General features: G+C 36.7%; 3 protein-coding genes across 3 annotated transcripts; 1 reads left to right on the forward strand and 2 right to left on the reverse strand.

The window, feature by feature from the left end:
* Window positions 1-5096: 5096 nt before the first annotated feature.
* On the forward strand, window positions 5097-11341 carry LOC107864258 (putative disease resistance protein RGA3). The gene is made up of 2 exons (XM_016710591.2): window positions 5097-8539; window positions 10654-11341. Exons 1-2 carry the CDS (start codon window positions 5293-5295, stop codon window positions 10662-10664), a joined length of 3258 nt encoding a protein of 1085 aa, XP_016566077.1. The 5' UTR covers window positions 5097-5292; the 3' UTR covers window positions 10665-11341.
* A 966-nt stretch (window positions 11342-12307) lies between these two features.
* On the reverse strand, window positions 12308-12920 carry LOC107865584 (uncharacterized mitochondrial protein AtMg00810-like). Its single transcript, XM_016711816.2, has 2 exons — window positions 12433-12920; window positions 12308-12359 (listed from the first exon to the last, which is right to left on the reverse strand). Exons 1-2 carry the CDS (start codon window positions 12918-12920, stop codon window positions 12308-12310), a joined length of 540 nt encoding a protein of 179 aa, XP_016567302.2.
* An 8265-nt stretch (window positions 12921-21185) lies between these two features.
* On the reverse strand, window positions 21186-22214 carry LOC124896991 (uncharacterized mitochondrial protein AtMg00810-like; the record flags this gene model as incomplete). Its single annotated transcript, XM_047409029.1, has 1 exon — window positions 21186-22214. A coding segment is annotated over one exon (1029 nt), but the record flags the coding sequence as incomplete, so codon positions are not given.
* Window positions 22215-26885: the final 4671 nt, after the last annotated feature.

Below are 26885 nucleotides of genomic sequence, written 5' to 3' on the forward strand. Positions count from 1 at the left end.
ACGCACCATAATCGCACTACGCTACTGAAATTTGACAATTTCTAAATAGGCTCCCTCCGCGATGCGCCAAGCGCCAAAATGACAGTGTTTTACGACTAGAACTTAAATTAGCCATAACTTCTTGCCCGGATATCAGATTTGGGCGAATCTTATATCGATGGAAAACTCATTCAATTTCCCACATGATAAAAAGTCAAAATTAGGGAAATTATATATGGTTTAAACTTTACTTACTCTGGAAGTCAAAAATGAGATTAAGTTTTCTTTGACACAATTCTAGTCATTTAACTCTAAGAGAATATTACCACGAGCTAAGGCATGGAAGATTTTTGTGGGGTGTTACAGCAGGTCTCACACCACAGAAATATACGATGCTGCTGAGCTACACTGCCCTGTGACTGGGTATCCTGGGCTCTGGATCCATGATTAGTTTGGAAGCTTGAGGTCATTGGTCTACTGTAGGTCTGGGTGCTGGGGCACTGGCTGTGGACTGGGCATTACCCCAATTCTTCTTCTTCTGCCATTTGTTTCCCCAATTACCACTCTGTGGCTGACTATGGTTCTGATCTGCTATTCTGGCTCTCTTTACCTATCTGTCCTTCTTCCTAGATTCAGTGATTCTCTTCTTCTACTTCTCTACCTGCTGCATATGCACTGATAGCCTAGATAAGTCCATGTCCCTGTTCATCTTGCCCCTTTACATTCAAGCACTAAGTCATCTGAAAGGCCGGATGTAAATTTTCTCATTCGGGCTCTCATATTACCAGCCATCTCTAGAGCATAACGATCCAGTTAGTTAAACTTCAGGGTGTACTCCTTGATAAACTCCTCATCTTTGGCCTCCCTCAACTTAAGAAGAAAAAAATCAAGAAAGGCTTCCACAAACTCGCCCCATACCGTGGGCTTAGCACTCTCACCCTTAGAATCCTCCCACTCATTATACCACTAGTTCGCAACTTCTTTAAGATGGTAATCTACCAATTCCACCCCTTCCACCTCATCTACATGCATCACCTTGAATATCTTCTCCATCTCATCCACAAACTGTTGTGGATCCTTCTCTTCCTTGGTGCCTGAAAACTTGGGCGGGTTCATTCTCATGAACTGACCCACCCTAGTAGCCTCAGATGTGACCAATGCAGACCCAATATCTTCTAACCATTGAGTCTATATGGTCACCAACTGAGTAAGCATGTGAATGGACTGTCTAAATTCTGCATTAGATACCTCTTTTTTGCGAGACTGAGTGTGGTTAGTCCCCATTCGGGGAGCTCTGGGTGCCCTGGGTGGACTGGTCTGAGTAGGTGGGACCTCCAGAGTAACATCATTCTCCAGAGTCTGAGCTCTATTTTGGGTCCTCATCCTATGAGTGGGACGGACCTCATCAGTCTGGGCATTTGCGTTAGTACGATGGGGAGGCATGGTTATATTCTGAAATATAAGAGATCACGGTTTAGAGGACAGATTAAACTCCAAAGCACGAACTAAATCACAAAGAGAGGAAATATTCCTAAACGTCTAGTAGCCTCCTGCTTACAAGTATGGAGCACTACATACCCATAAATAAGACTCTACCGGACGTGATTTTGCACACACCCTTGGACCATGAATCATGCTCTGATACCAAGTTTGTCACGATCCAAACTGGGTCTCTGTCCGTGACAGACATCCCAAACCATGAAGGCCCTGGCATCCCTATCTGTCTGGTAATCATACACAATATTCATATAATAGAGGAAAATGCAGAATTTTATAGCAGAACGGAATCATGGTCATAAGTCTGAAAATAAATAGGCCTTCTGAAATATAAAAGGCTCACCAACTGGACTCTGCACTTTTGTCTGAAGAAATTTACTGCTTATCGGGACCCCTAGACTGTTCCTCAGAACCTGGAAGGTAGGGGGTCAATACAAATGTACCGGTACGTAAAGCAATCCAAAATAAAGTTTTTAATATAAATAAAATAATTGAGAGCTAATCATAAAACATCATATAGGATATAAATTCCAAATCTCATGGGCATTTTTTATAATCATAAAATCTTTCTATCAATGCAATTTCTGATCTTTGTATTAACTCTGAGTTAGGTGGCACTCCCCTACAATTCTGATATTTCACGGGCTATATGGAATCCGTCATTGACTCAGCGGGGAAGCCCCCAACCCAAGTGTGCCGCAAAGGTTGGAGTGTCTGAGTCTTATACACCATAGAGCACTAGGCCAGAGTATAATAATATACCCCAAATCACGGTTTTAGAGAATGAGTTGTCTGAACTCATGCCTTCTTCGGGGAACCACCTAAGCTCTCTGTATGCCCAATTTTTAGTCTATTCTGAAACATGCATCATTCTAGTTTCAAAATCTGAAAATCTGATTTCAAACATGCATTCTATTCTGTTCTAAATTAACATGGCATTATCTGAGTTGGTGTCATCACACCAAGACTTTCAAGTCCTATTTCTGAGCCATAATGCATCATGCGTGATTCTTTCATCAAACTCAATTCAGACCACCCAAACATGCAAATAGTATAAGAGATTTCACGTTTCGAAACATAAGTCAAAACTGTGTAAGAATTCTTCAAACATATGGTGGTAATGTGCTTTTGGCAAAACCATGCACTCTTTCATTATATGCGTATGCAACAGTTATCAACATGCACAACCCTCTCTTTGGATTTCAAAATCATATTCAAGTCATGGTACAAATCAAGATGCTTCATATCATGCTTTTCAAAATGCATTCAAAACAATTCATAGCATATCATAAGTAAAGAAAAATCGTCACAAGAGAGGAATTTCATTATAATTCATGCTCTCAATTGAATATTCATCCTTAAACATATGCATACATATATATAGAATTTCAAATCAAATTAGGGAAAGGCCTAATGACCAAATAACATTAATTAAAGCTTCTAAAACATGCTAGTAATGGTAAAATTCAAACCCTTTCCGAAAAATCATGATTTCTAAATCTTTGGCATGAATTAAAGAAGGTTTCTTTGCCCATAAATTTTTAGGAAAACCCACGTACCTCAATTATGGAAAATAATGAGTGATTCTTGAAGCCTACGATTTGGGAATTTCAAATCTTCAATCAATCTTGAAAACCCACGGTTAAATCTTGAGTTATTTGAAATTCTTATTTGAAACCCTTATGAATGTTCTTGAGTAATTTGGGTGAATTGTTGTAGATTATGGTGTATTAGGGATTAAATCCCGTGTTTAAGTTGATAAGGGAGTGGAAAATACCCAAAACACCCTTAAAAAAATCGGTGAAAACTGAACTGGCCCAAGGCGCTAACCAAGGCGCCACCTTGGGTGACCTCCGGGATGAGCGAGGCGCCGCCCTCCTATCACGGAGGCTTACTGTTTCTCCACCCCAAACATGCCCTTAAACTCGTCTAAAATTTTCAAAACTCACCCAAGATGTACTCTTGACTTACCTCATCGTGAATCAACAAAAAAATCAAGCAACGGAGGACGGAAAGGTCGAAAATAAAATCCCAAAGATAGGAAGCTCAAAATAATTCTAAGTCCTTTTTGACCCTTAGAAAAAAAAATTTTTTTTTTTTGGACAACTGAATTTTCAAAGTTGTTAAATAGTGCAATTCAAAATCAAGTTGGTGAACCAAAAAATGAATTAATTGGTGAAAACCATGGGATTAGGGAAGGAATTTTGAGATTTGAATCACTTAAGAAGTTGCCAATTTTGCAGAATTACAACTACTACTTTGAGCTTCTATTACCATGATTCTTGATTGTGTTAGCCCTTGAACAACACTACTTTATTGTACTTTTTTATTTTATTTTATTTTTGCAAATTCTGAGTCCCCACCTTCATGTATAGGTTTTATTATGATTCCTGCATAAGTATGTGTATAAATCTGTATTTCCCTTTTAACATCTAACACTAAAGGACAGTCCGGTGCACTAAAGCTCTCACTATGCGCAGGGTTCGGGGAAGGGCCTCACTACAAAGGTGTATTGTACACAGCCTTACCTTGCATTGCATTTCCATCAAAGGTTGCTTCCAAGGTTGGCAACAACTTTACCAGCTACTCCAAGGCTCCCCTTCAACATCTAACACTCCGGTTCATTATTGCCTTTAATTTAGTATGTTCCTATTATAGTGTAATTCCACGAGTGAGATCTAGGTGATCGTGAGTGTGAGTATGCAAACTTTCTGCATGTGGGAAATTCAGTTCAGTATATATTTAAGAACAATTTAATTTTAATTACGTTATTAGCGTATGTATTCTTTTTTTTTTGTTTGGAAACTTTCCAAGAAAACCCACAGCCGCTACACCCTTTGCCACAGCCTCTATCCTTCGGGTGAGCACTCTTTGGTGAGCACTGTGCGCACTGGGTAAACCCCCCGATGCAATAGCCTGCAAATCACACGGGGATGTAAACCGCACTAGGCAAGCCCTGTGCGATAGGCTCATGGCTCAAAGGCATTGAGGAGGGATTCGATCTCAGGCAGCTGTAGTGCTACCACCCTCCCAACCAGTGAGCCAGTCCCGAAGGACAGTGTATGTATTCTTAAACCATGATTATTTCTCTCTATACCCAAATTGCTAGTTGGACAATTCATAGAGTTCAATAGTTTGGTTTGGTCGGGTTTGAAAAAAAAAAATTAACATTAAAATTAAATTAATTGGTTCAAATTAAATATCATACAAATTTTTTGGTTCCATTTATATTTATTAACATAGAATTTTGATTTAAAACGCTAGTTAATATATACAGTAACTAATTAGATATTTAGTATATGTAGATTTTACAACATGTTACGAAATTCAATTCTCAAGTACAAAAGAAATGTTGAGAGACATTTCAATCAGTTGATAACACTCTAATCGCTACTACATACTTCATGTGTAGATAAAAATATAGCGCGTGACAAAGGAAAAATGGACCTAGTAAGCCATTAAGGTTATTGTAGGTCTCGAGTTAAAAAAAAAAAAAAAACCAAGGGTCTCGAGTTGTGGTCGGGAGTCAGGTGTCAAGGTCGGAAGTTGGGTCTTGAGTCGAGTTCGGGATTGAGGAGTTGGGCCTCGAATCATGGTCGAGAGTCGGGACATCCGAAAACACCATTTATTTTGAAACTTGAGGGAAATATAGTATTATGAAACGATAACATCCAACTTGTCCGGAAGAGACTACCAAGTCAAGGTCTTTGTCAACTTTTTATAAATTGTGGTTTGTGGTAGACAAAGGATATCTTCTACATTTGGCAACCACATACACACAAAAAAAAAAAGGAAAACTTGTTCATCTTGCAGATCATGGCTGAAATTCTGTACAATCTTGCTGCTGAAATCTTGAAAAGTTTGGGTTCTCTTGCTGCTGAAGAAGTAGGATCTATTTACGGACTAGCCGATGAGCTTCACAAGTTTTCTACTACAGTTTCTTCCATCCAAGCCGTACTCATTGATGCGGAGGAGCAACAAGGGAGTAGCAACCAGTTGAAGGACTCGATAGCCAGGCTTAAGAAAGTGTTCTTTGAAGCTGATGATCTCTTGGATGATGTCGCCACTGAAGTTGAGCATCGAAAATTGTTCAATAAGGTAGGAATCTTCTTCTCAAAATCAAATCCAGTGATTTTTAATCGTAAGATAAGTTATCGTCTCAAGGCCATTCGGAGAGACCTAGATGTAATCGCAAAAGATAGGGCCTCCTTAAACCTAGTTGAAAGGAGGCAGCAACCTTTGCTTCGAGAGCCTTACTCATTCCAATTGAATTTGGATAGAGAGACTTATTCATCTGAGCCTGACGGAGAAGTGATTGGAAGGAATGATGATAAAAAGAAAATTGTGGATTTTCTTTTGGATTCTGAGTTTGAAGAGAATGTTGTGGTCATATCAATTATCGGTCCTGGGGGGCTAGGAAAGACCACTCTCGCACAATGTGTGTACAATGATGAAATTATCAAAAAGAACTTCGACAAAGCATTGTGGGTTTGTGTTTCGGACGTATTTGAAGTGAAAATGATTGCAGAAAAAATCATTGAATCTGGGGGAGGGAAGAAGGATAATTACCTTCAACTAGATGCAGTGCAAAAAGAGCTTCGGAAAATGCTTGAAGGGAAGTATTTGCTAGTGCTCGATGATGTGTGGAACGAAGATCCCTTGAGATGGTCGAACCTGAAGAATATGTTGACCGGTGGAGCCAAGGGAAGTAAGATTTTAGTGACTACTCGTTCAGACATGGTGGCAGAAGTTTCAGGAAGTGTTCATAAACATAAATTAGGAGACCTTTCAGAGGAAGAAGCATGGAAATTGTTTGAAAAAATTGCATTTGAATGTAACAAAGAGCACGATAATTCAAATTTGGTGGAAATAGGAAAGGAAATTGTGAAAAAGTGTGGAGGAGTTCCTCTTGCAATAAGGTTAGTAGGAAGCCTACTGCGCGTCAAAAGAACAGAGGATGAGTGGATGTATTTCAGGAATCAAGATTTGTCAAATATCACACAAGGAGGAAATGATCTAACGGCCATTTTGAGATTGAGCTATCATTACCTTCCTCGGCATTTAAAGATATGCTTCGCATATTGTTCCCTCTTTCCCAAGGATTCCGAAATTCAAAGATTTGATTTGGTTGATATGTGGATTGCGCAAGGCTTTATTCAATCAAGTAATAGCAACAGAGATAATGTAGAGGATGTAGCAAATTCATATTTCGTGGATTTGTTAAGAAGGTCATTCTTTCAAGAATCGTTTATGCAATTTCACAAAATGCACGATCTTATTCATGATCTCGCAAAAGAAGTTGCAGATAGCGAGTTCTTCAGTATCGTTAAAGCAGAAGATACCAAGATTGTCCCTGATCAAACTCTCCATGCTTCTTTTTTATTCAAGATTGATGGTTCATTGACATTTCCCAATTCATTCTATAGGAAGCATATGAAGTTGCGTACATTTATTTACCTAAATGATTCTCCAGGCAGTGTCATGAGCAATTTAAATTTAGCGAGAATGATTTCAAGTTTTTCACGCTTGCGCGTCCTACATCTAGGTCAGCTGGATATAGTGTTTCTACCTCAATCTTTAGGTGGACTGAAGCATCTAAGATATCTCTCTATTTCTTCTAACAGTATTGTTACTTTACCAAATACCATAACAAAATTGCATAATCTACAAATTCTAAAGTTGTTTAGTTGCAGTATACTCCAAAATTTGCCGAGAGATATTTGGAGATTGGTGAGCCTTCGACGTTTGGCATGTCAATGGTGCGACTCAATAACCCATATTCCCCCAGGAATTTTCCAGTTGACAAGTCTCATGCATTTGGAATTTCATCATTGCACAGCCCTGAAAGATATGCCACCTGGAATTGGTCAACTGACGTCTCTACGGACGTTGCCAAGTTTTATCGTAGGCAAAGAAAGTTGCATATCTGGTCAGGCAAGTGACAGGTTGAACGAACTAAATGGCCTTGTTGATCTCAGAAATAGCTTAAGCATTAAATTCATGGGACGTATCCGTGCAATTGGAGAAAGAACACCAACAGGTGTAGTGAAAAGGATGAAGCATCTTCGACAGCTGAGTGTAGAGTTTGAATATGGAAATCATGGGGATGTATCTGATCTGATGATGTTGGAAACCCTGCAGCCTCACCAAAACATTAAAGGATTGGGAATAAAAAATTACAGTGGGTCAAGGTTTCCAAGTTGGTTGATGGATGAGAATCTTGGCTTTTTGTTGCCCAAGCTTGTTCATCTATGTATAGAAGATTGCCATAAAATCCAAAATCTTCCACAGCTATGGAAACTGCCTTTTCTCCAAAGTCTTGCACTACGGAATCTCAATGGACTCTATGGTTATGATGATAAATTCATGCAACCATCAAAGACTCCTACAGATGAACGCTACTACTTCTCTTCCCTAAAACAACTTGAACTGCAAAGAATAAGTGAGAAGACATTGAAGCAAATTCTTTGCCCACCTCCTCATCATCCTTCTCCTCTTCGCAACTTGAAAAAGTTGACTCTAGTTTCTGTTGAAAGGCTAGCAACTATGCCAGAGGATGTGTTCAAGAATCTCACGTCGCTCCAATCTTTGTCTATCCGAAGTTGCGGAGATCTGGTCTATCTATCCACATGTCTAATTCATCTCACTTCTCTGGAGACTTTATCTATAGCATTTTGCCCTGATCTCGACTTGTCCAATGAAGAGGGAATGCAATTTCAAGTCCCGGGGAACTTATCAACTCTCACTCTTTTCGGGCTTGACAAGTTAATGTCGCTTCCACTATGGCTCCGACATTTCTTAGCTTCTTTGAAATCAATAGACATTATGTCATGTGCTAAATTCACAACAATTCCGGAATGGATAGGCGACCTCATTGCCCTTAATCGGTTGGCGATTATTGGTTCTCCTATGTTGACATCCTTGCCAGAAGGCATGAGATCTCTCACTGCATTGCAAAGACTAAATATTTCATGGTGTTCATCAATCCTGAAGCAAAGATGCAAGAAGGAAGTAGGAGAGGACTGGCCTAAGATTGCTCACATCCCATCTGTTGACATAGGAGGTAATTATCCTTTTACATTTTGTTGTGATTCATAATTAGTATGAAAAAAAAAAGTAAATGGAAAGAGTAGTATTTAGCAATTGAAAATTGGAAATTAATAATTAGTAATTAGTGATTCGTAATTGAAAATTAATTAGTAATTTGTTTTCTTGAATGTTATAAGCTTCATAATTTGTTTGTTAATTGATTTTACTTTTTTATTAAATGAACATATTAATAGAATTAGTGTTTAATATGAACATAAGAGCCCATTTGGATTGCTATTACAAAACCGCTTATTTGAGAAGTACTTTTATGAAATAGCTTTTTAAAAAAGTGCTTTTGTTAAAAAGCAATTTGTATTTAGTAAATTAATTTGAAAAGTGTTTTTGATAAACAGATTGTGTTTGGATAATCTTTTTCAAGAAGTGCTTTTTTGAAACAAATGACCAAAAAAAACATGTATCAATAGACTTTTATTACTAAAATCGATTTATAGAGAAAATTTAGTTTAAATATCTATTTTTACATTTTTAATTAAAATTTTATATTTATTTAATTAAAAAGTATGTGCTCTAAAATTTTCACTCAATATTTATATACATAAATATATTAAAAAATATTAAATAATGATATATTACTTAAATAATTTAAATATTTCTTAAAAAATCAAATAAAAATGAATATAAAAATTATTCCATAAATTAAATCACTACGTATGAAAATATCAACGATAAAAACAATTATTCATTCCTACATCACAAAAATTTTCAGCGATCTAATTCCTAGTTTTATCACGCAATGTCTCAATACTAGTAGAAGATCTGTCTTGTAGTTCTGAAGGTATACTAGAAGGCTCATCTCCTTCTTCGATCTCTGTAATGATGTCTTCGTTAGCATAATAGTTAAAGTTTTTATCAGTAGTAGAGCATTGTCATATTAAATATTCAAAAAAAAAATTACAAGTATTGCCAAAATATCATTTAATCTTGTAACGTGATTCATATGTCATTTGCTATCATTAATAATAAAAAATAAAAAGTTATATATATTCTTCGGTCATCATTATCACTGATATTTTCAAGTTTATTTAAGAAAAATGAGTAAAAATAAAATAACAATAATATATAAATCATAAAATAAAGTAAAGAATTATGATGTATATATGAAGTAGCAAATTTTTAAAATAAAAAATTAAAGAATTGTGTGTGCGTGCGCACGCATGTAATAGGGATATTTTTGTCATAAAAAATAATTTTTTACTTTTATGTTTTTTGAAAAGCAAAAATTTTTTGCTTCTACTTTTTCTTAAACACACTTTTGCAAGTTATCAAATATCCTTCTTTTCAAAATAAGTGTTTTTTTTTTTTTGGGAAATAAGCAATCCCAAACAGGAACTAAGTCTTGAATTACTAAGCTTAAACTACCAAACTACTCTTAAGACTCCACTGTGTTTGGATGGTGGTTTGTCATGGTTTAATAATGTACGGTATAGTATGGTATGGTACTGTATAGTATAGTACAATACAATGTTTGGATACATTGTATCGTTCACTATTGTTTAATAACAGTTTTTTTGTTTGGTTTGATGGCATGGTACTGCATCATAACAGGTAAGTTTATTAAAATACCCCTAATTATTATAAATTTTAAATTTATCGATAATTATTAATAAAATAATTTTTTTTCTACAAATTTATCATAAATCATGTCTTTACAGAGAATAGTAAAGTAGGATACACAATCTGTACAAAGAATACAATATTTGATGTTAAACTAGGTAGATTTAGTGAAGCTTTACGCCCGTTTCAAAATAATCTTAGAAAATCTTAAATCAGTGAGGAAGCTATCCATTTCAAAATAAAGTAAGATAAAAAAGACAGGAAAGTGCAAGCTTGCGGACAACCTTGCAAGTCCTTGATAGATCACGGTTGAAATCCACAGCCAGCAACAAATAAAGTCAAACTGAAAGAAAATTGGAATCAATGAATTCCAGCCAACCAAATGTTCAGCTTTTGTACATCCAATGCACTTATAATTTTTCAAATGTTACTCTATGCCCCAAGGCAATAAGCTCCAGGGAAATTGAGTAACTGCTTCCTCACCCTTTCTCTTTCCATTTTATCTTTTCCCAGGCTATTATTGAAGATTGAAGGTAATTGAAGAAAATGGGTTGCGCGCTATGAAAGAATTCGTCATCAAATAAGATGTTTATAGCATATCAAAATAAGGTTGCAGACCTTCAAAATGATAACTTGGTGACCAAGAATTTTGCCACAAAAGATGACTATTTGATACGATCCAGCCTCAAAACTTTTGATCACATCATTCTAGGCCAACACAAAGAGGTCCAAGTCATAATCCACCAAAGAGCTCAACAATGCACTTGAAGGACCCTCTTTGAGCTCCTAAACCCACAATCCCATGTGTGGATAATTGTTTGGAGCCTGGAGTGCGCTTTGGAAAGCCAAAAGACTCAACAAACTAAAGGAGAAGGTCATGAGAAGATCAAGCAGTAACATACTAAGGGGCGTCTCTTTTAATGGGTCAATGGGCCATTTAAGGGCCTTAATGTAATATAATTAGCCTAGCACTATAAATAGATAGCTTATGGTTCTTTCTTTCTTAGTTTTTTTATGTAATCATGAAAGCTTCATGGGAGTGAATTGAGTGCTTGAAAAAATCGATGTTGAACCTTGTCTAGAGACGTTGGTTGTAATGAGGTTCAATCCCCTTTGCGGTCACATAAGAGCTAGGTGCTCATTGATAATCTATTAAGGGAGGTTTTTGGGTTTGACATACCCTTAGATTGCCCTTTTGTTATTAATCTTGTGTCTATCTTTCTATCATCAATATCATATCCCTCTATTGTTACTTTTTCACGTCTAGATTCGAATCCTCGTGGCTTGGATCGCATCATTTGGTATCAGAGCTGAGCTTAGAATCGTTACCATGATTCTAGTCTTGGGTTTGTTATCTTGAAAATCACACAAAAAAATAGAAAAAGAGTCCCAAAACGTTTTTTAGGGTGTTTCAAATTTTGAGTTTTTGATTTTGTATTTTTTTTCTTGTATTCCTAGTGTTAGATATGTGTTCTCTAACACTATAGGAGTCTAGATTTTCAAATTTGAGCTTAATCGGAGTCATATTGAGTGAGCTATCATTGTTGAAAGCTTGGACTTGAAGAGAAGTGAACTAAGACCTAACACTTTATTTCTTTCTCTTCTAGTGCTATGAATATGTTGGCAGACATCAGCTAGTAAATATTATGATTTATGGTTGAGCCCAAGTCTTTTAAGATAATGTCCTTAGAATTACCCATTGATTTCCAAAATTATTATGTGTGCTTAATTGGGGTAAAAAAACGTTCGTAAAGTTAAAAGTACAATCGAATTATCGAAATAACTTTACGTGGTAATTTATGTATTTTTCCTTTACAAATATATAGCAGTACTATTATTACATACAGGAGTCATAAACAAGAAAGGGATAACTAAGTTTTGTGGGAAAGAAGATTCTTATATTGAAAAGAAATGAAATCAAAAGATCATATGCTTTGTCATGCTATGGAATGTTGGATTCTTTGTCATGGAGATAGTTGCTTTACTGTCTCAAAATATCTTCTTGCTCCCTTCTTCTCTTGTTGAAGATCTGCTAACACTCTTCTTAATGAGACTACCTGACAAGCTGCTGAAGTTACTGTAATATACTCAGCTTCTGAGGTTGACAATGTTGTGGTAGATTGCTTCTTTGAACTCCAAGTTATTGCGCCTAGAGTGAAAACATTTGTTAAACACTTCGTCTATCATTCAACGAACTTCCATAATTGCTATCTGTGTACCTGCACAATATGAAATTATTGGTACTTGAGTACCAAATACCAAAGCCCAAAGTTTCATCAATGTATCGCTTACAAGATTTTCTTTGCTGCGTCATAATGTACCTTTGGAGGTTGCTGCATAAATCTGGAAACAACACCGACAGAAAATGCAATATCGGGTCTAGTGTACGTCAAATATATTAGACCTCCAACCAAACTTCTGAACCTCCTTGCATCTGCCAACTCTTCTTCTTCATTCACCTGCTGCAATTTTTCATTTATATTCATTGGTGTAGCCACAGGCATGCAATTAAGCATGCCAAATTCATTGAGAAGGTCTCTGCCATATTTCCTTTGTGCAAGAAATATTCCATCTTCAATTTGATGGACTTCAAGGCCCAGAAAGTAATGAAATAACTCCATATTCAACATCTCAAATTCATTCATCATTTGAGACTTAAAATTATCCATAAGAAACTCAGAAGAGTTAGTGTAAATGATATCGTCAACATAAAGGCGTACAATGATGAAATCATTACCTTCCTTCTTTACATACAAGGTAGGTTCATTCTCACTTCTCATGTACCCATTTTTCTAGAAGTAGCCATCGATCTTGCTATAACATCCTCGGGGGGCTTACGTCAAGTCGTACAATGCCTTTTTCAGCTTCAACACCTTTGTTTCATTGCCTTTCTTTATGAAACCTTCAGGTTGCCTTACATAGACTTTTTCTTGTAAGTCTACATTGAGGAATACGGACTTGACATCAAATTGATAAACTGGCCATTGCAATTGTGCAGCCATTGCCAGAACCTGCCTTACTGTCTGAAATCGAGCTAATAGAGAAAATATTTCTTCAAAATCAACACCATATTGTTGTGCATAGTCTTTTTCCACAAGACGAGCTTTTTGCTTTTGTAGGCTACCATCCGAAGCAAATTTTTTCTTAAACACCCATTTCAAACCAATTACACTTTTCCCTTCTGGTAACTCCATTATTTTTCATGTTTCATTCTTTTCAATGGACTGTATTTCGTCCAGTGTTGCCTTTCTCCACTCTTCTTTTTTTGCAGCTTCTTCATAATTTAAGGGAACTAAAAACAAAAAAAGCAAATTGACAAGTCATATAAAGATTATTAGCATACTTGGGATTTGGCTTTTAAGCCTTGTTGATCTTCTTAATGAAATTATCTCATCTGAAGACTCCTCATGAGTTGCTGAAGTCAGTGAACTTGGTAATTCCATAAAAGAACCTGAAAGTGGACTTGTAGGGGTTGACTCTTTTTCTTCATTTTCAGTGATTCCAAGAGGCATAGGAATCTCTTGTCAGACCAACTTTTTACTCCATTCTCAGCTTGCATTTTCATCAAACATTACATCCCTTCTAACTGAGATCTTGCCATTAAGAGGTTTACATAGTCTGTATGCTTTGGATTGAGTACAATAGCCAATAAAAATGCAATTTTAAGATTTTTCATCAAGCTTTTGATGAGCTTGTAAGTTTACCAAAGCATAAGAAACACACCCAAAAACTCGTAAATGACTCACATTTGATCTCCTGTAATGCCAAGATTCATAAGGGGTTTTATTCATAACAACTTTCGTTGGTGAAAGATTCGGTAAGTAAGAAGATGTTGCCACAGCTTCTGCCCAGAACTGATTTGAGAGTTTCTTTGCTTGCAGCATGCTCCTTGCCAACCGTTCAAAGACCCCATTTTGCTTTAGAGTATAAGGAGTTGTTAACTCCCGATGGATGTCATTTTCTTCACAAAACGAATTGAATTTGTTGGACACGAACTCTCTTCCTCTATCTGTTCGAAGAACTTTGATGCTGCAGCTACTTTGATTTTCCACCAAAGCTTTGAATTTCTAAAACTTTTTAAATGTTTCTGACTTGTTCTCCAAAAAATACACCCAACTCATGCGACTATAATCGCTAGTGAACAACAAAAAATAATGACTCCCACTTAAGGACTTAGTTTGCATAGGACCACATAAGTCAGCATGTATCAATTCTAAACAATTAGAACCTCTCCATGTTTTTCCAACGGCAAAAGGTTTCCTGGTTTGTTTTCTATAAATGCACCCTTCACATAAATCAAGAGAACTAATTTTTGGTAGTCCAAGAACCATACCTTTATCACCTAGCAATTTCAGACCCTTTATATTGAGATGAACATACCTTAAATGCCATAACTTCGAGTCACCCTTTGCACTTGCAGCAAGAGTAAAATTTTTCATATTGAAAATGTCCAGCGAAAACATATTATTTGGCGTCATGGTGATATGAACCTTTTTCCTGACTTCTTATTTGTAATGACACACACATTGTTATCAAACCAAAGAAAATATCCATCAGTCATCAGTTGTCCAACACATAACAAATTGTATCCTAGATCAGGTAGAAACTGAACATCATTTAACACTTTTACTTTGTTGTGGCTAGTTCCAATAACCACCTTGCCTTTTCCTTCAACCTACATCTCTTTTGTGTTGCCAAGTTGTACCTTCTTTCTTTGCTTCTCATCAAGCTCTCGAAACATAGATTTGGTGCATGTCATATGATTTGAAAAACCACCATCTACAAACCATAAATCACTTGGCTTATGATTTGTATCAATGCAAGCCATAAAAAGATAATTCTCTTCCTCATTTTCTTCTGCTGGAAAATTTATCTTTTGATCCTTATACTAGCAATCACCCTTTATATGTTCATGGCAATGATAACATTGAATATCATTCTTTGTGTTGCCTTTCTCATTGGACTGCTTATGCCCTTTATTTCTTCCTCTGCATCTTCAATAACCACAACCTCGACCACCACAAAATCCTCCTCTTCCCCGACCTCTACTTCCAGGGCCATTATTATCTCCAGATTTAGTGGCTACATTTTTTACTTGGAATGTTTTCTCTTCATTCCTCTCTACGGATTGATTAATCTCACATTATGATCTTGAAGCGATCCCATTAGTTCATCAAAGGAAAATACTAATAAATTCTTAGATTCTTCTATAGCAGCAACTACGTGATCAAATTTTGGATTCAGGCTTCACAAAACCTTTTCCACAATAGTTGATCAGTAACCTTCTCCTCATAGGATCGCATTTGACTGACAATTTTCATTGCTCCTGATAGAAATCCAGCAATAGATTCTCCACTTTTCATCATCAAGGTTTTGAAGTCACACCAAAGTGATTGCAGTTTCACCACAATAACCTTTGAATCACTTTGAAATTCTTTCTGAAGAATGGACCATTCTTGCTTTGATGTAGTTGTTGTTGCTATTCATGAAAAAAAATCTGTCATAGACAGCCTGCTGGATAAATACCAACACTTTAGTATCCTTTTCTTATTGTCTCACAGTCTATTTTTTCATTAGGGTCTGCATATCTATGTTCTATAAAATCCCAGAGATTCTGAGATTTGAGTATAGTTTTCATACGTATACTTCACATTCATAGCTTTCTCCCTTGAAGATGGGAATGAGTGGTTGTGTTAAACGAGAGTAATCTACGAAGAAGAGAAGAAAACAAAAACACTAATGAATCGACGAAATTGAAAATGCAAGAAGTGAAAGGATAAAAGGATAGATGATAAAAAGATAGACACAAGAAGATAACAAAAGGGCAACTAAATGATGTATCAAACCCAAGGACCCCCCTTATTGATTACCTACGAGCACCTAGCTCTTACGTGACTGTAAAGGGGGTTGAATCTCCCTTACAACTGACATTTCTAAACAAAGTTCGACATTGGCTTTTCCAAGCACTCCACACTTCCAATGGAGTTTTCATGAATTCATCATCATTAAACAAAAAACTAACTAATGAAATGTCTAAGGCACCTATTTATAGTAGTTGCCTTTGTACAACGACCCTATTACAAAAATAGCCCAAAAGGGGCTATTTTGAAAATAACAAAAAAGGGTTCTCTTTATTCCTTGCGCCATGACTTTCCTTGGCTCCAAGATATCTTCCAAACAAGACATTGCTTGATTAGGAGCTCAAAGAAGGTCCTCCAAGCACATTCTTGGATCCTTAGAGAGATCAAGGCTTAGACCTCCTTATGTTGGCCTCGAGTTGTGTGATCAAAAGCATTGACGTCCATTTGACTTGTATCATCCTCCCTTCATGAAAAGGATTCGACCTTGAATCCAAACCTTGAAAAAACAAAGGAAGGACAAAAAAACACGATATCCTCATGGCATGAGGGTTTGATTTAGAACAATCAATCATAGCATCTTGCCAAGGTTGCACACACTTAAGATATAACCAAGGATCCTTCATGTTAAACATTAGAAACTCATTGAAAAATGCACAAAGGATTTGGTTAGGGAAATCATCAAGAGATAAGGAAACTAAAAAGGTCCTAATGGCATCAAATAATCTAAAAGGTAGAACTACCTTCACCTTATGAGCCATAAGACACAGTTGCTTTATTATCTCTTTAAGAGACCACACCAAGGGTGGTGCCTCAATTGGTTCTAAAGTCCACAAGATCCATATAGCATTGTCACTAAAACAAGTGGTCAAACCAACAATTTTCCTACCTTTACATAAAACACATCCAAGAGTAGCATGGATATCATCATAGGCAAAGAGGTAGTATAGAAAGGAATCAAGTGTAGAAACATCATCCAAGGTGCTATTATCTATGAGAATGCAATTTAGCTTAAAATACTTAGCACATAATGCGTACGAGGATGGAATTAAGACACTTAAGCCTATAGAACTTCTTTCTTTCAAGTAAATAATCAACTTGGCATCCATAAGTTGGGAGTTACATAATTTAAGCACAGGCGTGTCAAGCAAGGATGCAAGTTTATAAGCAATATCCAAAGGAGACAATGACACATTAGCCCTTGGTTTCTCAAGAATGATACCACCTTTAAGAAGGAGGTCATCAATTCTACTCAAGTATTAAAGAAGGGTATCACATGAATAGAATTCATCCAAAGTAGTTTCAAATGTAGACTCTCTTCTTGACCTACAAGTAGTGGAACCTTGGTCAAGAGTAGAAACACATAATGGTGAACTCTCTTGGAGCTTTTCACTACTCCCCTTCTTTAAAAATCTCTCATCTTTGTTGGAGATCATTCCCTTACACAATGTTGGTCCATCAAGTGGATCATAAATCCCCAAGAAAGACTTTCCATCATAGGGAAGGATACCAATATCCTCACTCAAACTTTGCTTGTCAAAAAGACCAAGCAACAAGTTGGGTGTGCCAAAATCACCATATCCAAATTTGATACTGGGGTCAACGGATAGAGTGGCCATAGACACGGGTCTAGAAAACACTCTTTTTCCCCATAGGCTTCACCCAAACTAAAAGATATACTCCCCACACTAGCATAAGTATCATCAACAACAAAGGGAGAGTAGAGAAAGGTATCACTAAAGTCACCTTCAACTAAGGTGGCCTCATATATGTACTCACTATTAGATTCAAAATCATTGCCATGAGTATTCTCAACAATAGGAGTATAGAAAGTAGACAAAGAAGCAATTTCTAAACAATTTATACTTTCTCTTTCAATGGAAGAATCCTCGAGTAGACATATACCAGTACTAACTTCAAAGTAATTATTGCTTAAGTCTTCACAAGAAGCAAGCAATGCATTCTCATAATTATCAAACAAAGGCGGGGTGTCGTACAAAGGATCACAACCAAAAGAAGTTTTATAGGAATAATCATTAATTGGGTTTCTCAAATATTCAAGCAAAGCAAAGTTATCATCACCCAATTGGTTATTCCTTTCCAAGACTTCACATTTCTTTCCCTTAAGAGTTCTCTCATCTTCCAAGAAGAGATTTTCATCTTTAAGAGGAATGTTGTCACACCATAATGGGTTGTCATATAAGATATATCCCTCAAGATGAGCTACTATATCATCAATGCTATCCACACCACTTGGTAATTTATTAGGATTGATTTTGTCATCTTCAAAAAAGATATTGTTCTCAAAGAGAGAAGGGTTTATCCATGAAGAGGATGTAGAACATACAAGTTCACTCACTAGAACAAAATTAGCCAGCGTCAAAGATGTTGCCAACACACGATTATTCCCATGAGCCAAACTAACATTAAGATCTTCACTATAGGACATGCTCAAAGGGTCACTCTTATTCACTTGATCAATATTTTCAACATCATCACTCACTTGAGATTCATTAATCACATCACACACATCCTCAAGTGGTTGGCAAGTTTCGTACACAAGTTGATATATATTATTTTCACAAGATGATGTACTATCATTCAACACAATGGCTTCAACACTAGGTGGACACAAATTGATCTTACAAGGAGAATCAATTGGTCATCAATAGGATCAACTAGTGTATCCACACTCACAAAAGGTATATCATCATCAAGAGGTAAAGAATCATTACGCTCGCATGCAGGTAAGCTACTACTCACACTCAATGGGTTACTAGCCACACAATCATTATTCTCATGCACAAAAGGGTAAGATTTAGGTATTTTACCTTGAAGTTATTGAGCATATTCTTCTTCACCTTGGTGTGAAATTCCTCCACAAGCTTTGGAAGAATCTAAGGTTACCCTCGTCAAATCTTCAAAGGAGATCTTTTCTTTTGACACTTGTTCTCCTCTGTTTGCCATGTTAGTACCTACACAAATGTCCTTATTAAAAGAAGGACAAACAATGTTAGCTCCGATTGGTGGCAACCCCCTTACTTCACTCATCATTACCTCTCATTTTTCCTCTCTTAGGTTGCCACCTTGCACTCCCTTACTCCTCTCAATCTTTTGTCTCTCATTTTCATAAGGCTTGGAGTAAGTGGGCATCTTTCCTTGAGAGTTGGGAAGGGTAGATGGAAAGAGATGGTTTCTCCATTGGTCCAATATAATCTTAGGCTAATTTTGCACATTTGAAACTCTATGCCTTGCAAGCCAATTGACACCTAAGCATAATTGTCCGCATTCCAGTGGGAAAATGTCACACCAACCCTCTTTATAGTATCCATCTCGGATGAAGGAAACCTTAGCTCTCTCGAAACCCCTATATCCATCCAAGTAATATGGGAAGGATAAGGATTTTTGAGGTATCCCTGGATAGTCAACCAAAGAAGGGGTGAGTTTGTGCATAAATCTGATTTCCCATTTAACATCTAACACTCTGGTTTATTATTGCCTTTAATTTAGTATGTTCATATTATAGTGTAATTCTACGAGTGAGATTTGGTGTGAGTATGCAAACTTTCCGCATGTGGGAAATTCAGTTCAGTGTATATTTAAGAACAATTTAATTTTAATTACGTTATTAATGCATGTATCTCAATCTCTATTATCTCAAAAGCGTGAAGGGACTTATAAATCACGTTTGAACTTTTTGCCCTTCATTAAAAGTCCTCTTTAGACAAAATCGTCTTTTCGCATATTTTATTTAAATTATAAATCCAATAAAGCAATATAAATTTTGACTATAAAGCCAATAAAATAATATAAATTTGGATCGACGCTGCTAATGCACAACCACAATCCTATTCGAACAAAAAAATCACAAATTTTGTCTACAAATCCAATAAAACAATACAAATTTGGAACGACACTGTTTATGTAAAGCCACATCCCTATTCTAATACTGTTCAAGAGAAAATTGTCTTTTCACTATTTTTTTCCTAATATTTATGATTATATGAATTTTCCTAAGAATTTTTGTTAAAATATATATTTGGACATAAATTTTTTAGGGTGAAATTTTTCTCCCAAGGAAAAAGGGTGGCTGCCTAATTTGCGTGCTTTTCTATTTACTTTGATACCAATACAAATACAAATATAGATACCAAGAGAAGTAGACAAGCAACCAGTGAAGCCTATGAGGTTAGCATATTAATTGTTTTTTAAAAAAAAAATTAAAAGAAAATCTCCAATATCAATCTTTATATATTTACACTCAAACACAAATATAGTATAGAAGCTGTGAAACCAATTGAGGTTAGTATACATGTTAATTGGCATTTTGTTTTCCCAATTAGTTTACTAATTGTTTTATAATATTGTTGCAGTTCGATGTTCTTGAGGTTAGTATCTTGATTGATTTTCTCAATTAGTTAACTAATTCTTTTTTTTTAATATTATTGTAGTACTTCTTCAAATTTTAATGTAGCCAAAAGAAAAGTGAAGCTACAAGTAAGTCAAGTCAATATTTTATTTTTTATTTTTTGACCTATGGTTGAATTCATACACATTATGTAATTTACGAATTTATGGTAGGCGATTCAAATAAAGTTTGTGTTCTTTTTAATATTGTTGCAGTTATTTTTTAGGTTAGCATGTTAATCGCATTTTGTTATAGTTGTTATTCAATTTTTCTTGTAGCCAAAAGAAAAGTGGAGCTACAAGCAAGTCAAGTCAATACTGTTTTTTCTCTTTTTGAATCTATGGTAGTGATTCAGACATTAATATAATTTGTTAATCTATGATAAGTAATTCAAACATTACGTTTGTCAAAGATGACGTTTGTCAAAGATGACGTTAGAGCCTGTTAATAGAACTTTATTGAAAGAAAGAAAGGCTAAGGTTTACAATATAATCTGAAAAGCATAAAAAACTAACTAAAACAAAAGTAGGCTATATATATACATAGCCAATAACCTAAAGGTCCATAAACTAAAGGCCCAATAACATATGGGCTAACATCCCCCCTCAAACTCACAATGCAACAGCAATAAGCATTGAGAGTTTGTCACACAAAAAACGAAATCGAGACGCCGACTGAGCCTTCGTAAAAAGGTCAGCAATCTGCAAAGACGATGGAACAAAAGGAAGCGATATGGTCCCGAGCTGTAAATGATGACGGGTGAAGTGACAATCAATCTCAATGTGCTTCGTACGCTCATGGAAGACAGAATTCTTTGCAATTTGTACCGCACTTTTGTTATCACAATGCAGGGGAGTAGGCATAGAAATGTGAACCCCCATATCTGCAAGAAGCCAACGTAACCAAATAATCTCACATGTAGTCACAGCCATAGCACGATACTCAGCCTCCGTGGAAGATCTAGAGACAACATCTTGTTTCTTGCTCTTCCACGAGATTAAAGAGTCTCCAAGAAACACACAAAAACCAGTGGTGGATTTACGATCATTGCGATCTCCATCCCAATCAGCATCACTATAGGCTCGCAACTCGAGAGATGACGTCGAGGGAAACAAGAGATTCTGAAACTGAGTGCCACGAAGATACCTTAGAATACGAAGTACAGCTCCCCAGTGAACAGAAGTAGGAGCAGTAACAAACTGGCTAACAACATGAACTGCATGTGCTATATCTGGACGAGTAACCGTAAGATAAACCAAACTACCCACAATAGTCCGATAAAGACTCGGATCTGATAATGGAACACCATCACTAGGAGAGTAACGTGCATTGGTTTCAAGGGGAGTATCTACAGTCCTGTTGTCAGAAAGACGCGCCCGTGTAAACAAGTCAGATATATACTTAGTCTGAGAAAGAAGATACCCTTTCTTAGACTGAGCCACCTCAATACCCAGAAAATAACGCAGCAAGCCCAAGTCCTTCATTGCAAATCGATGAGCCAAATCATGCTTCAATAACTCAATACCACTATGATCATCACCAGTAATAATCATATCATCTACATATAAGGACAATAGAATTCGCCCTGCACTTGTACATCTAACAAATAATGCTGAATCATGGTTACTCGGGACAAATCCAAGGGAAGTAATAACAGTGGAGAATTTCTCAAACCAAGCACGAGGGGCTTGTTTGAGACCGTATAAAGCTTTTCGAAGCCGACAAACTTCACCTGGCTGGTGGTCAATACCTGGGGGAGGAGTCATATAAACTTCCTCGTGGAGATCACCATTCAGAAAAGCATTCTTGACATCCATCTGAAATATCTTCCACTGTCGAACGGATGCAACAGCAATCATAGTGCGAACAGTCGTCATCTTTGCTACGGGGGAAAAAGTCTCCTCATAATCCATTCCATATTGTTGTGAGTACCCTTTTGCCACAAGTCTTGCCTTGTATCGCTCAACAGACCCATCAGATTTTGTTTTTATCTTATACACCCATCGACAACCAATCGCATGCTTACCAGGTGGGAGAGTAACCAAATCCCATGTATGTGTATGATGAAGAGCAGCAAGTTCCTCAGCCATAGCATTCTGCCAAAGAGGATCAGACACAGCCTCTCTATACGACTCAGGTTCAGACAAATGATGTATGTTTGCAATAAAGGAAGCAAATGAGGCTGAATATGTAGAATAGGAAAAATCTGGCAGTTTGGTGGACTTACAAGGTCGAGTAGACCTCCTCAGAGGTGGTGGGTCTCCAGTCTCAACAGTCGAAGGAGCAGACTCAGGCACAGGCGAGGCTGAAGCACTATCAGGTGGCACACCAGAAGGCATGGATGGATCCGGAACTGGAACCTCTATGTCAATCCCAAAGGGATCAATAAGCCGAATATCTGACTTTGTCACATCATGGGTTTTAGATGGAATGGAATAAAAAGGAATATGTTCCAAAAAAGTGACATGTCGTGAAACATATAATTTCTGACTTACAGGATCATAGCAACGATATCCTTTTTGTCCAATACCATACCCCAAAAACACACATATAGCTGATTTTGACCCTAACTTATTTCGTTCAACATGAGGACGAAGAACAAAGCAAGTACATCCAAAAACTCGTAATGCAGAATAATTCGGCGGGTGACCATATAGTTTCTCAAACGGAGACATCCCTGAAGTCAATGCAGTAGGAATACGATTAATCACATATACAGCAGTTAGGACTGCTTCTCCCCAAAAAATACTAGGAACCTCTGCAGACAAAAGCAAAGAGCGTGCTGTCTCAACAATATGACGATGTTTTCTTTCTGCCAGACCGTTCTGCTCAGGAGTGTCGGTACACGATGACTGGTGTATGGTACCATCAGAGGCAAGTAACTGAGTGAAGTCATTAGAGGTATATTCACCCCCTAAGTCACACCTGAAACACTTTATCACAGCCGAATGTTGTGTTTTAACAAGGGCTCTAAAGTTGTTGTAAATGCCAAAGAAATCAGATCTGCGTTTCATAAGATACACCCAGGTATAACGAGTATAGTCATCTATAAACGAAACATAATAGGTCGATCCACCCTTAGTGGATACTGGCGCTGGTCCCCATACATCAGAATGAATAATATCAAAAGGAGCAACAGAATAAGACACACTTTTATTAAACGGTAAGGCAGAAAATTTTGCCAGTTTACAACCACTACAATCTGAAATATCACTAGTGTTCACATGACCCAAAGCACCACTAGAGACCAAAAAACGTAAACGTGAAACTGACACATGTCCTAATCTGGAATGCCAAAGATAAAACTGAGAAGACAAAGGACTCAAACGAAAAGAAGATAAATCTATGCTAGAGGCAGCAACTGCAGACACTTTGAGATTCTCCAAGACATAGAGTTCCCCCAACCTATGGCCGGTCCCAATCACCCTCTGAGTGTGTTGGTCTTGTATAACACAAACAGAATCAGAAAAAAACACCCAATTACCAGCCTTACACAACTGACTGACCGAAATAAGATTTAAAGCAAGTTTGGGAATGTAATAAACATCAGAGAGGACAATGTGAGGGGTAGTAACAGAACCAACACCCTCGACTGACATAGGTACAGCACTCGCGGACATAACAGAGATTGGTGAAATGGGTGACAAAGAACCAAACGATGACAAATGAGGGGACATGTGATGAGACGCACTAGAATCCAATATCCACAAGGAGGAAGGAATACCTGAGGTACTAGAAGAAACTGAACCCGAATGAGACATAGATGCTGACATGGCCGTAGGATTAGAAACGAAGAACTGTCTGAACTGTTCGAAAACCTGGGGATCCAACGCAGAAGGTGGCATAGTGCTAACAGACTCAACATCTACAGATGGTGCAGCAGCAGCGAACTGTGGAGGACGAGATGACCATGGAGGAGCACCAGAGGAGCGTGATGGAGACTTTTGCTGCCCATATTTCTGTTGCTGCCCAGATTGAGGCTGTTTGACCTTGTTAAGTAACAACGGACACTGAGCCTTCCAATGATTTTTCTGTTTGCAGAATGCACACTCATCAAATGCAACGTTAGGAGATTGTCGAGTCTGAGTACGTGGTGGCCTAGACTGATCAGTTGAAGCAGCAAACACGACAGGAGTAGTAGTTACTTTAGACCCTTTATCCACTTGAGACTTGATACGAGTCTCCTCTGCAATCAGTTCATGAACCACAGAATCAACAGTAGGGAGGGGAGATCGATGAAGGATTGTTCCACGTAGGCCCTCAAAGTCAGAACGTAGTGCCATCAAAAACTGAACCAAGCGTTGCTCTTCCCGTCTAGCAATGTACGGCCCAAAACCTTTTAACTCTGCAGATTCAGTAAGTGCCAATTGATCCCACAAATCCGACATGGCAGCATAAAAATCTTGAATACTGAGATCATGCTGTTGAAGAGCACGGATATCATACTCCAACTGGTCCTGCTTAGCAAAATTAGACTGAGTGTACAGTCTTTCCAAATGATCCCAGACCTCCTTTGCTGTGTCATACTTAGCCAATTGCATACCAATTGACTGAGTTACAGAATTGTTGATCCAAGTGATAATCTTGGAGTTATTAGTTTCCCATAAGTCCACCAACAAATCAAAATTTTCAGTTTTATCATCGATAGGTCTTAGTTTTACTCCAGTGATATAACCCCACATATTCTTCCCACGAAGAAAATTCTTCATGACATAACTCCAATAGGCATAGTTCTTACCATCTAATTGAGTACTAATGGACTGGAGAGAATCATCCTTTCCAGTCATTGTAAACACAGCAACACACAAACAATTCAAAAAAACAAAAAGATGCAAAACCCTAGGTTGAACAATTCCGAACGAACAACAATGGCAGCAAGCAAAAGAACGAAAGACGAACAATACCAGATAGCAAACGAAAGTTCGATCCGCGCAGTAGGTGCCTGCTACAAAATCTTCAACCAACAAATCAAAGGACATGGATCAAACTAGCTTTGATACCATGTTAATAGAACTTTATTGAAAGAAAGAAAGGCTAAGGTTTACAATATAATCTGAAAAGCATAAAAAACTAACTAAAACAAAAGTAGGCTATATATATACATAGCCAATAACCTAAAGGTCCATAAACTAAAGGCCCAATAACATATGGGCTAACATCCCCCCTCAAATCATAAATTCACAACTTCAACAATGTTTAGAGAATGATAAGTATAGCATTATTTTGATATATAATAGTATGAATATAATAATATGAATATGTCATTGTTGAAGATGTAGTTAGTGGCGGATCTAGGATTTTTATTCAGGGGGTTCGATATATAAAGAAGTAAACGTATAAAAAATTACATTATAAAAACAAAGTAGATATCCACTAAACTTTAATCTACCTTATCATGCCCTTTTAACATTTCTTCTCAGCTTTTCTTTGCGAGCCCTTCTTACAAAATATTATACCTTTTTCTTACTTTCATTTTGCAGTTTTATTTTATTTTTAATTTTTCTTTTTCAAATTAAACCTCTACAAAAAAAAATAAGGTTCTTAAAAATGTGTAAGCATTGAATTATTATATTATAATATATATTTAGTACTTCAAAATAAAAATAAAAATTATTGAACAACTTCAATATTAATATGTTAAATGTAAATTATAATTCAAAAGAACGAACTATGTAATTCGATAAAATAATCTGAAAAAGTTGAGAAATCCAATTTTTTGTATACTATATAAAACTAGTCAAATATATGAAATTATTTTGAACAAATGTGGCATAAAACGTATAAAAAGAGATATGCATAGTATGTTTTTTATTTTTGGAGGGGGGAATTGAAAATTATATAAATCTAGCTATAACTTTAAACTAGTACTGAGAGCATCAAAAAATATTATATTGAAATACTTTTCGTTCCAACTATGTAAAAATAAATTTTATACAAAATATTTTAGACCCATTATTTATCCTTTGAAAAAAAAAAAATAAGTTTAAAGTAAATATTACATACACACAAATGAATTAAATGGGCTGACTAATTTGTGTTAATCAGGCTCAATTGCCAATTAAAGTGAAAAAGGACCAAGTTAGGTGTGAGGAGGGGGAAAAACTTTCACAAAACTAAAATAACAACTCCAAGGGGGAAATCGAACCTCCGAGTTTAGCATAACATGAACCCCCTTGCAACGTCTTATTATTTCAATAACGTTTATTTCTAACTAAATTAATATTTGATCCCTTTTTAAATAATTTTAATCTTAGCTGTTGATCAAAACTGATCCAACGGCTGAGATCTCATCACTCTCTTTTCTCTTAAACAAAACCTAAACCCTAATCCCTCCATTCTGACCAACATCCTCCCCTCTCCCCCCTCTCTCTCTCTCCCTTCTCTCTTATCTAATAAAACTCTCCTGCCACCGCCCTTCTCCATCACCGGTGAGTCATGACCAGCCGCTGCTCCACCGCCTCCATCCTCCTATCCCGTCG

Source organism: Capsicum annuum, chromosome 3, assembly GCF_002878395.1.
Source record: "Capsicum annuum cultivar UCD-10X-F1 chromosome 3, UCD10Xv1.1, whole genome shotgun sequence".
Lineage (NCBI taxonomy): Eukaryota > Viridiplantae > Streptophyta > Magnoliopsida > Solanales > Solanaceae > Capsicum > Capsicum annuum.

Coding starts and splice junctions, on each gene's coding strand:
- LOC107864258 (XM_016710591.2), top strand. CDS start 5,293: ATGGCTGAAATTCTGTACAATCTTGCTGCTGAAATCTTGAAAAGTTTG.
- LOC107865584 (XM_016711816.2), bottom strand. CDS start 12,920: ATGAGAAGTGAGAATGAACCTACCTTGTATGTAAAGAAGGAAGGTAAT. Junction 12,360..12,432: donor GACGCAGCAAAGAAAATCTT/GTAAGCGATACA, acceptor CATATTGTGCAG/GTACACAGATAGCAATTATG.